A 12,340-nucleotide genomic window follows, 5' to 3' on the forward strand; every position below is an offset into this window, starting at 1 on the left:
CTGCTAGGTTTCTCCACTGTAACGTTACTCTTTTTCTCTTTGTAATTGTTAACTCTCTTGGAGGGAAATATTTTGAGATTATGAAAATATCCTGTTTCTACTCCAACTTTTACCTACTGATTTTAGCATCCATTGGTGGGTCTTGCCTGCAACCGTGATTACAATGGTGTTTGCCTAATGGTGATTTGGTATTTCCCTTATTCCTTCTATATTTATTAATTATAATTCTTCTCCAAGGAATAGTGTCCTTTCACACCATTTATTTATTCAATTATTTATATATGTCAGTATGGACTCCTGGGTAGTTTATTCTATGGGTTATAATCCAATACTATCATTATTTATTTTACTGTTCAAGTTATTTCAGTATTGACCATTGGGAGTTCCTTCAGGTTGATTTCCATGGCTTTTTGACATGCCTCCATCCTTTTTTTCTGAGCACTTCCTTATTTTTTGGCATCACAAAAATGTTCTAGCTTCACCTTGTCTTGCCCTAGCTCTGAAATCAACTGCTTTGCCAAGGAGCCCTGTTTTTGTTTTTGTTTTTGTTTTAAAGTGAAGAATAGTGTTTAGAAACCAAGATCTGAGCCCTAGGTGTGCTCATAACTATGGAGTATTATTGCTTGTAAGCTCTCTCAGCACACAAAGATAGGAAATATATGTATATTTATCCATGCATATACACATGAATATTTCTATATCTATCTGTACACAGATGAAAACCATGAGTTTTAATATACTGATACTTCCAATTCCAATAAAAGACATTCTAGCATCTGTCCTTTCCTTATTTTTAACTTCTTTCTCAGTGAAAAATCTATTTATAAAATATTTACCTATTTGTTCAATCCTAATATACACACTTATAACAGTTGCAGAATTGCTACCCCTTTACTAATTGGAGCACAATACAGTTATTTTTGTCTTTAGCCTTATAATATCCAGTCAAGATGCTGTTTCTCAAAGTTACATAGGTTAGTTTTTCCTTCCCCATTCCCTTCAGCATGGTGACATTTTTCATTTGTAGTATAGTTAAGTTCATTTGTTACTATTTATATTCAATTTGGGGTTCCACTACAGAAAAAAAGATGGTTTATTTTGAGTGGTATGTGAAACATTACCAAGACTCAGAGCTAATTTAAAAAAAAGATCTATTCAAAGAAGCACTGCTTCCTTCTCATTCTTCCTCCCTCATTCCCATTCCTCCCTTCCTTCCACCCCTTTTCCGACCATCCCTGAAGGTAACCATTCTTGTCTGTTTCTAGTTAATCCTTTCTGTATTTCTTTTGCACAAATGAGTAGACATATTTTCTCATCTCCCCTTCTTTTTTCACATAATGGGTAGGATACTATAGATACCTGCTTTTAAAAAACTTTTACACATACACATCATTTCAAAAAGTACTCCTCAATTTCTATTTTCTTGATTATTTTATGTTGTAAATGGGTGTTAAATTTTGTTAAAGGTTTTTTAAGCATTGATGAAGCTAATCTTATGTTTTTTTTGTTAGATCTATTAACATGGTGCATTATATTAACGGATTTCAATTTCTTGAGATACACTGATGCTTGTTTTGTGGCACAGTATATGGTCTATCTTGGTGAATGTTCCATGTCCACTGGAAAAGAATTGTGCTTTGTAAGTACTGAGTGCACTGTTTGATAAATATTAGTGAAGTCATTGTGGTTGATAGTATTGTTCAGATCGCTGTGTCTTTATTGACATTTCATATAATTGTTCTATCATTAGAGAGGGGTGTTAAAATCTCCAACTATGCTTGTGGATTTGTCTATTTTCCCCTCTAGTTCTATCAGTTTTAGCTCCCTATATAACAAATCTCTGCTTTCAGGTACAAACTCACTAGATTGCTACGTCTTCTCAATGAATTGCCCCTTTTATCAATATGAGGTGTTCCTCTTTATCTCTGCTAATACTTTTTGACTTGAAGTTTACTCTGTCCAACACTAATATAGTCAAGCCAGTTTTCTTATGTTTATTGTTTGAATGGTATATCTTTACCCATTCTTTTATACTTTATCTATGTCTTTAAAGTGTGTCTCTTTTAGACGTTTTATAGTTGGGTCTTTTTTAAAAAAAAATCTGGTCTGATAATCTCTGCCTTTTAATTGGTGTATCTGGTCCATTTAAATTTAATATAAGTGGCCGGGCGCAGTGGCTCACGCCTGTAATCCCAGCACTTTGGGAGGCCGAGGCGGGCGGATCACAAGGTCAGGAGATTGAGACCACGGTGAAACCCCGTCTCTACTAAAAATACAAAAAAAAAAAAAAAAATTAGCCGGGTGCGGTGGCAGGCGCCTGTAGTCCCAGCTACTCAGGAGGCTGAGGCAGGAGAATGGCGTGAACCCGGGAGGCAGAGCGTGCAGTGAGCCGAGATCGCGCCACTGCACTCCAGCCTGGGCGACAGAGCAAGACTCCGTCTCAAAAAAAAAAAAAAAAAAAAAAAAAAAAAAATTAATATAAGTATTAATATGGTTAGATTTAAGTCTATTATTTTGTATTTGTTTTCTTTTTGGTTTTCTGTTTTTGTTTGCTTATTTTGTTTAGTTTTACTCTGTGGCACTTTCCTGCATTCTTCTGGGTTAATAAATATTTTTAATTTTCAATTTTGTTTCATCTATTAGCTTTTTAGCTCTACCTCTTATTATTTTTCTCTAAGCAATTGGACCAAGACTATACATCATAACTTATTCAAGTTAATAACATATCACTTTGCACTTCTACCACACATGTGACACTTTCCACTTCTGATTATTATTCTGACATTTTCTGTCCTAAAACAGACATCTGGACCTAACCATATCAATCATTGCAAAATACAAATGGACCACATACTCCAGTTAAGAGATTATTAGGCTAGATAAAGAAGCAAGACCCAACTGTAAGCTATGTAAAACTCTCCCCTAGGAGACAGCATCCTGAGTGCAACAGCATCAGAGAGACAGACTGCAGGACGTGCAGGGAAGGTCAGCAAATCTCAGGCACTAGGCTTAGAACAGAACAAAATCTGAGCCCTGCAAGAAGTACATTCTGTCTCCCTAGCTCAGTCTCCAAGGTGTTCTGGGACATCCCACTGAGTGTTCTGGCATCTAATTAAGTATTTTCCAAAAATCATGCCTCAGAAAGTGAGCCCAGGTCCTGAGAAAGGGGAGGTGACTACATATTCAGCTGTAACTTGCATTTGCTCCAACTGGCAGACTCCTAAAGAGGGTCTTGGTGTGATCCACACCCCCAATCAGGGGCACAGAGCAGGCTTTCCTGCTTGATGCCAACAGCAACACAAGAAAGCGAGGCAGAAGAGACCAGATCCAGGCTGCACTGCTTATGGACTATATGCTCTCGGATGAACCACTTCATCTTTCTGAGCTACAAGGTCCTCGTCTGTAACAGGCACTATAAAAGCTAGGACTGCTATGTGAATAGTGCCTGCTGGAGTTGTGCAGCGCATAGTCTGCACAGCCACGAGTGGAGGCCCTGGTGAAACCTATGTTGCAGAGGTGCCAGGAGCATTTCATGAGGTAGTATATGAAAAACACCTGTCTTACAGCCTGACAAGTGGGACAGAGAAAGTCAATTCTAGTGCATCAATTCAATGGAATACCACACAACTCATGATAACAATCTGTTTTTACTGAGGGCCAAGCTCCTCATGCTTTATTATAAATGGAAGAACTCAGCCTACATAATGCCAAGGATAATATCATCCAGTTTTGATCATCACGCTTATAGCTACATAAGTATGAAAAATCCTAGCGGGATAACCCCAAGGTGTTGCATTGGATTTGAATTGTTTTCTTCTGTTAATGTTTCTCTATTTTTCCACAGTGAGTATTCTTTCAGTTTGAATAAGAAAAAGTCCAAAATTTAATTTTAGTTGGCTTTTTTTCTTCTTATCACTCCTCTCTTGGACTCCCTTCCAAAACGGAAGCAATGATAAAATGAACAACAACAGTGCTGTGGCTACTCTGTCTCACGCAACACTATGAGGGAGTTTCAGGGTGTGCACTTTACAGAGGAGGACACGGATTCTCACGGTGAGCAACGCTATTGTTGAGAAGGCAATGATCCCTCCTCACAGGGCTGCCTGTGGTTGAACGTGAGGAAGAGGCAGAGGTGTTTTGTGAAGGGCTAGGTGACCCAGCCATAGTGGGATGGAGTGGGAAGTACATGAGTTTGATAGCCAGATGGCCTGGATTAAGTTCCAGCTCTCTTTCTTCCAGCCTGCGTGTCCTTAGTTAAATGACCTCACGTCCCTGAGCCTCAGTTTTCTCATCTGTAAAATGGGGGTAGCAAAAATGCCACTTCAGAGGGCTGAGCTGAGCATCCTATGAGATGATGTGTGTAACAGTTCCTGTCCAATGAGTAGGTGCCCAGCGATTGAGAGCTCTGATCGTACTCATATCCTCTGGTCTAGCTTGTACCCCTGATTTCAGCAGGGGCCCCTGCATCTCTGATAAACATGATCAAGAGCAAGGTGGACTCTGAGCAGCCATAGAGCAGAGCTTGCTGATCAGCTGCCTCCTTTGACATCCACACCCCGTGGCCTGCTGGTCTTGGTGGGTCAGACGGGTGCTTCCCTGACCGCACAGGCCAAACCTAAACAGCCACACCCTGGACCGGAGCTCGAGAGGAAGGTGGGTCAGTTGTCACATGAGTGGGGGCAGGACTGGCCTTGAGTAGATGGAGGCCAGGGAGGCCAGATGCCCTGTGCTGCTCTTAAAAACAAAGTCCCACTGGACATGCTTGTAGGTGAAAAACCTATTTATACTTATCTGAGGTTAGACTCCATTTGTCATGTAAACACAAACTATGTACTTTTTCATGTGCACTTAATTCTCTGGAAATTCAAATACCATGTAAATCAAGGAAACAGTTTCTCACCATTTTGCACAATCACCCAAACGATGATAACCCTGCTTGTGGTGGGTTTGCTACACACACATGTCAATCTCTACTCAAGGCTGTCACGCTCATGGTGATTCTGTGTCTAGAACAGGGAAAGAGAGGGAGGGAGAGGTGCTCTCCAAGCAAAGGGGAAGCATGTGCAAAGGCCCTGAGGGAGGAGGAGAGAGTTAACTTGCAGAAGTGAAGCAGACCACAGTGGTGGGGCAGAGAGTGAGCATGGGGGAATGGTGGGTGGTGAGGCTGGTGAGGCCACAGGAGCCAGGCAACACAGGGCTTTGTGGCCATGCTGAGTCCAGCACTATGAGAAGCCAAGCAAGGCTTTTCATCAGAGAAGACATGTTCAGATTCGCATTTTGAAAAAAAAAAGAAATCCCTCTGCAGGATAGAGCACGAAGTGGAAGTGACAATAGCAGAGGCAGAGTCCAGTGAAAGGTTTCTGAGCCATCCAGGTGGCCCGGGCTAGTGGGGAGACAGTGGAGCTTGGGAGAAATGAATGAAGCGGGTGACAGCATCTACAAAACTTGGGGATGCCTTGGATTTGGGAGGGAGGAGGTATCGAGGCTTTCCTCCTCGGTAATTCCCAGGATCCTGGATTGTGGATGAATGGTGGGGCCCCTTTCTGAGGCCTTAATCCAGAGGTGTGAGCCAAAGAGGAAGATGGCATTTCCATGATGACCATCACTCCCGGCCTCCCTCGCCGCCTTTTCCATCCCCTCCTTTGGCGAACTTACCTGACTCTGCCACCTCAGCAATGGGTACCCCCTGCTCGTACGCCATAAAACCCAGGACTGAGAAGATGGCAAATCCAGCCACGAAGCTGGTGCCACTGTTCAGGCAACAGAGCATGATGCAGTCCCTGTGGGGAAGCAGCGAGAGGCACTAGGGTCAGAGCGGGCGGAACCAGTGCACAGCTCGAACGTTCTCCACCCGAGCACCATGGCTGTCCTGTGGGGCAGGCAGAGAAGTGCGGGCACAGGCAGCTCCATTTTTCTGATGGAGCACTCATGGTTCAGAGAGGTTAGGTGGCTGGCCCATGGTCACACAGCTTCTCCTGAATTTCTAGAAGATAAGGTAGGTCAGGAATCAGAAGCATGGAGTCAGCGTGGGAAGGGAGGCTGGCACATGGGAAAATGCAGAACTAATGAGAAAATGCTCCGAAACACACCGACACTCCTCCAAGTCCCTGGTAGGAGAGAAAGCCTGGGAAAGTATTCCTGGGAGCTCAAAGCAAAGAGGGCAGGAGAAGCCTCCACGGGAGAAATGGGGGCTTCTCAGCCAGGGGAGCAACCATGGGCCTTGCACCTGAAGCTCCGGCAGCCTCCGGGGCAGAGGCTTTATGGTGACATTCATCCTGGCCAAGCTGTTCACTGGAGCAGCGTCTGCCAGACCTCAGTCTGTCTCTGCTCTGCTGCCGCGAGGGAGCAGCCCCTTCCAGGTTGAACCCTTGCATGGAGAGGTTTATCAGAGCAGTGACTGTCCCCTGCTCTTGGGAGGGGGGACTCACCAGCTAAGAAGCACCAGCATAAAGCCATGGCCCAGGAGAAATCAGACTAGAAACAATGGAACTTTGTCAAGATGAAGACGGTACCCTTGAGTCCCGGCTGGTCCTGCCTCAGGCCTGGCATCCTAAAATCACCAAGTCAGGAAGTTAGCCCTTAGAATCTCAACCACTGCAGTGCCTGGACTGAGACTTACGCATACAATCCATGTTAATACCCCATTTTGTAGGGGAGGAGCTGCCAGGTGACCTTGTTCAACCTCTTGCCAGAGGCATGATTAGCCTCCATAGCATCCCTGCGGGTGGCCGGCTGACCTCTGCTTGCACACCCAGGAATGAGGAGCTGGCCATTTTTTCCAGTGGTACTTTCCCCTTGTTACTGCTTAGAGTGCTAAGAACTTTCTCATATTGTATTCACCCATGCTTGTTCTCTCTGATAAAGTTAGCTTTACCCTCCAAAACAGCCTGGAGTTCCTTCAGGCTTGGCAGATCTGAAGATAATGGCCCTATAGCCCCTTGAGTTTTTTGTTCTCCGTTAAACATTCCAGTTCCTTACCAATTCCTTATTTTGCTTGAAATCTGTAATACACTCCAGCTTATCCAGTCCCTCCTCAATTGTCACATCCAGAACTAGTCTCGACAACACAGCAGGACTCTCACCTCCTCTTCTCCTGACATCATACTTTTTATAATGCAACCAAAGCTTACATTAACATTGTTGGTGGTTGTAACACCCTGTTGCCTTGCAATGACCCTAGGAATCAAGGGCAGAGTAGAGAGAGCACTGAACTGGTGGTCGAGAGCCTTGGGTTCCAATTCTCCCTGCAATATTTTTTCTTTGAACCTGATCTCACTGGCTATACAAGGTGCTTGGATAACAGAATTTCTTGGCCTTACACTAGATCAAATCATTTTTCCTCAAGGATTCACTCTCACAATCTTCTTCCTTGGAGTGAAGTATATTTCCCTGCCTTCACTGACTTTGGGCTTAGCCACATGACTTGCTTTGGACAACAGGATGTTAGCAGATGTGACATAAACAGAGGCTTGAGATATGCTTGCATGATTGGATTTGTCTTATATCATTTCTGTGATTTTCCATGAGAACTTCCCCAGGGGAGCTGCTATCCCTTTGGCCTGGACCCCAGAATGTACCCACGTGGAGCTGACTTGAGCCTGGCTTGGACTTTGGAGCCAAACCCAGGGTCTTTTAATCCATAGCCTGCAGGAGAGTCTCCCCAGCTGACCAGCAGACTTGTGAGCAATACAAGCAATCACTCGCTGTGGTCAGCCCCTGTGTGCTGGGGCTGTTTGTTACATAGCAGTATTGTGGCCATGGACGACTGATACACATCCCTTTAAATAACTCTTCTGGCACTGTGAATGCTGGCTGGGCTGGTATAACTGGGGACTTTGGGGACTTTATCTGCAAGTCTGATTTACCTCTGCTCAAAAAGAAGTTCACCTATGCCCAGGTCAGGCAGAGTTATTCCTAAGGCTGGGATACATCTGCTCCTTGTGCCTGTTTCCTGAAGTCTGAGGCAAAATGGCCCTGACTTATCAAGCAGTGGACATTGGATGATACCGGGGAGGAAAGCTTTTGCCTACAGCCTCTCCATTCCGAAATTCTCCCACGTGATGCTCTTAGGACCTGCAGTGTGCCAGCCCTGGGCTACGTTTCACTGAATCCTGAGGCTGGGGGAGATGAGTCAAATAGATCAAAGCCGATGCTTTTGCTAGGAGCTAAACAAAAACGATGCACCCTAAAAATTATGACGAAAAAATCCTGACTTTAAAAAATTGTCTCTGGGCATCCACACAGGTGTTGAAAAACAAATGTCCCTTGTTAAAAAAGTCCCATCTTCCTGCACACGTCTGTTGAGTGACTTTCTCACATTAGGGAGAGACAGAAGGAGAGACAGAGAAGCTGTTTAGGGACCTGAGGTCCCTTCCAGCCCCATGCATGACCTGTCCCTCCTCCCCTCCAGTCCCCAGAACACCCACCCCTTCAAGCAGACAGAGCTTAGTGGTGTCTTCGGAAGTGAGGATTTTCCCTGCCTGGCTTGCTCCATTTCCAGCCCTCTAATTCCTTCCCCAGCTCCCACGTCAAGGTAAAAGGCTTATGTAACAGTGCTTTGAAGTCGGCAGGCGCTGAACTGGGCTTTTAAGACCTCCAGAAGCTATTGTGCTGTCGGGAGAGAGGGTACTAATTTACTCCATTGGAGTTGAGAAGACCCACTTGCAGAACAATTTGGAAAAGGAAATAAAATGAACCTTCTGATTTTGCATTGCCACCCAGGGGATTTGCTTTCTTCTGCTGATGGGAGAGATGGAATAAAACCCTGCCTGCTGGAGGGGGAAGCAGAAGGGACTCACGGCTGACAGCACACATCATCCACACACTCCTTGGGGAATGAAACTGCCACTGCCCCAAGACACACGCTGGAGACAAGGCACTTTTGACCAAATCCTCTTCAACTCCAGCAGTTGGGAAATAGCTGGCCACCCCTGGTAGTGAGGAATAGGGGTGCAGGAGCCAGGAAGACTCAGGTGAAAAGCCACACTCCAGCTCTGGCAATGTAAACAGGAGCAAGGGACTCAAGCTCCACGGGCCACTGTCTCCTTGCTTGTGTAATGGGGTGATTTTGTTCTGACTTCCCTGCATAGAAGCCAGCACTAAACTAAGTACAAGGGATGCAGCAGAGAACAAGAACATGTAGCCCACGTCCTCATGGTGCTGACGGCCTAGCTGGAGAGGAGAGTGACCAAGTGATCTCTGAAGGTCCCAGCACAGAGGTCCCCATGCTGACCATAAGCCACTGATGGGGTGTTACTATACACAGACAGTAGCCCTCTCTGGTATCCCAAGGGGGTCAGACTTGGCCCAGCCCAGAAGCCTGCATGTGCTGTTCTTCCTATCTGGGTGCCTCTTTCTTCCTGTCTATAATTAACATTTTCATCATGGCTGACAAAGTGCTTCACTTCTCATCCCCCATGCTCACATCCTCCACAAAACTTAGATGCCTTCTTCTGGACAGCCTGCTCTGACTGTCTCTAGCATCTCGTCGTCGTCCTGTCACCCAAATACCTCTCATCCAAAAAACCCGAGCAGCAGAACTCACGGCGGCCTGATGGCACAGTGGATTCTACAAGAGCTGCTCTTTTCAGCATGTTGGACCTGCCCACATTAACTTCCCCATTGTCTTGATTTCCCCAAATTACAAACTCTATAGGCTGCACCACTGCTGTCTGCATCTCCCACGGCACCGACTCCAGGGCCTCGCACTTAGTAGACACACAGCAAACACTGCCGATTTAACAAGTGAGTTCATAATGTGACCGCTAAGCTAGCTCTCAGAAAGGATGTAGTGGGGAGGCCAGGATGGACACAGAGACCCCAGTCAGAGTCCAGGCCCTGCCATGTCTAGCAAGGTACCGCCTCCACCAGCTTCACTTTCCCTGTCTCAAAGATGGGGTAATGTGGGAGGGACGCTGTCACTGATAAAAGTTCTTTCAAATGCACGGTGCCACTCAAGTCACATGATGACCCAGTGATGTGGTGGTTAATTCCAAGTTCCTGTCCCACCAGCAGGCGTATGGCACAATCTGCTCACCTACCCTCACCTATGCTGAACAGGACTTGGGAAAAACACTCTCAATATTTTATGAGTGTGTTGGCCGGGTGCCGTGGCTCATGCCTGTAATCCCAGCACTTTGGGAGGCCGAGGCGGGCGGATCACAAAGTCAGGAGATCCAGACCATCCTGGCTAACACAGTGAAACCCCGTCTCTACGAAAAATACAAAAAATTAGCTGGGCGTGGTGGTGGGCACTCCCACCAGCTTGGGGAGGCTGAGTCAGGAGAATAGCGTGAACCCGGGAGGCGGAGCTTGCAGTGAGCCAAAATCACGCCACTGCAGTCCAGCCTGGGCGACAGAGCGAGACTCCATCTCAAAAAGAAAAAAAGAGTGTGTTGCTTGTTTTTCTACTGGTATTTTAGTGTTTTTCCTATAGATCTGTTTGTATTATTCATATGTTGTGGATATGAACCCCTTGAGTATCGTACATTGTGGGGATGCTCGTTAATCTTACAGAAAATTCTCATATTTGGAAATAAAATAATGTGGATGATATTTGTATTAACAATTTAAAAAAAATTATAAAAGCAATATGTACTCAGAGTTAAACAAAAGAAACTAAACAAAACAAACCCATTTAAGCTGTATAGAAGGTAGTAGTGGGAAAAGCCCACCTCCCCACCTCTGACTTCCCAGTCTCACTTTATGGAGGTGGCTACTTTGAATAGTTTCTGTGTTTCTTTCCAGAAATTTAGAAGTTCTCCATATTTATGTGGACCAATCTATCACTTAGTTAGTTCTTTTGTGATTTCTTTAATTATTTTTGATGCTTTCTACATCTTTTCCCATTCTGAAATCAGTATTTCATTCCTACTTACAGGATGGTTTTCTTTCAAAAAATGTTTAACTCTTTAATCAATCTGACATTTATTACAGTGGAAAGATGAGATGATATATGAGAATCTAATTTGATGACTTCCCCAAAATACTTATCCTATGTCAGAACCATTTGTTAAACAACAACAACAACAACAACAACAACAAAAGCCTTCCTTTCTCCACTATTCTGTGATAAGGGATTTTTGCACTGTCATTCCATGCTTCAGGAGCTCTTAGACTCTAAGGAAGAGATGTGCTGTCCATCTACCATGAAATATTAGCCTATTGTGTACCAGGCACTGAGTTCAGGGGTGCAGAGACCCCAGTAGACTGAAACGTCAACAGACTGACCATCATCCTAGACCAGCACTTCCACCACACACTGCTGGGTGACCTTGGGCAGGTCTTCTGCCCTCCACGGGTGTCAGCCTTGCTGTAGAACTCAAGCTGCAGGCATAAGAGGCCAGGAAGCCAAGGGTCAGACAGCCTGGGGCTCACCTTCTCACCTGAACTCCCTCCCAGCCCTGGTGCAGCCATCTACAGGAGGCCAAAGAGACGTGTTAGGCTGAGGGGCAAGGTGGGGCACAAGAGGACCCTACAGTCAAGTATGAAGGGGCAGGAAGCAGGTTTCTAAATAGTAGGTGGCAGAACAAGGCCCTTGGTGTATGTACTAGCTCTGTGATCAGGCAAGTCACTTATCCACCCTGGGATGTGTCTTTACCCATACGAGGTGGCACTGAGACTTGAATGAGATGCTGGTGGTGGTGGGGGATTGGCTTTGTGCCTGAGAGAGACTCTGGTTACATTTGTTATTCTCCTAGCTCCTTGGTGGCCCACTCTTTGACCCTTGGGTAGCGGGAGGTCAACAAACAGCCTATCTGTCTCCTCCTGGGGCCCTGCAAGGTGGGCAGACAAATATAAACTAGCCTGGCAGGTTAGAGGGCTCTGAGGGTTTGGTGGAGAGCTGGCAGGGCCCAGGGAAATGCTCACCTGTAGCAGTTGTTGTTATAATTGTTATAACTTCCCAGAGCAGTCAGACAGCCCAGGCAAATGGCATAGGAGAAAAAGATCTGCGTTCCAGCATCTACCCAGACCTGTAGGAAGGCACAAAGATGATGGCATAAACAGAAGTCAGATGTGTGGTGAGAGGGTGGCCCTGGTCTCTGAAATCCCCCACCCACACTCTACCCTTCAGAAAAACTCCACAATGGATAATTAAACTTCCTAACCTACCCAGGATCCCCTTTAAAAGAGTTCTATTCTTGGGGACCACATGATCAAGTGTAAATGTCCTCAATTAATTTGGGAATTTGCCAGACATTATGAATAACAGCTCAGTGAATAGCAAGAACTTGAATGCTTAGGACCCCAGCCTCAGCTGTGTGACCCTGGACAAGTTACTTAACCTCTCTGAGGCTTAGTTTCCTTATCAGCAAAGTAGGGAAGAAACTTCCCTATCAGG

At 45.4% G+C, this 12,340-nt stretch overlaps 1 protein-coding gene across 2 annotated transcripts in view; it reads right to left on the bottom strand.

Moving 5' to 3' along the window:
* Positions 1-12,340, bottom strand: part of SLC6A11 (solute carrier family 6 member 11) — a 121,336-nt gene that overhangs the window by 15,183 nt on the left and 93,813 nt on the right. For both annotated transcript variants that reach the window (XM_025376316.1, XM_025376317.1), the window contains 2 exons: positions 11,869-11,972; positions 5,656-5,780 (listed from right to left, as the gene is read on the bottom strand). In XM_025376316.1, the coding sequence (XP_025232101.1) occupies positions 5,656-5,780; positions 11,869-11,972 (229 nt within the window). The remainder of the gene's footprint in view (positions 1-5,655; positions 5,781-11,868; positions 11,973-12,340) is intronic.

Source organism: Theropithecus gelada, chromosome 2, assembly GCF_003255815.1.
Source record: "Theropithecus gelada isolate Dixy chromosome 2, Tgel_1.0, whole genome shotgun sequence".
In the NCBI taxonomy this organism is placed as follows: Eukaryota; Metazoa; Chordata; class Mammalia; order Primates; family Cercopithecidae; genus Theropithecus; species Theropithecus gelada.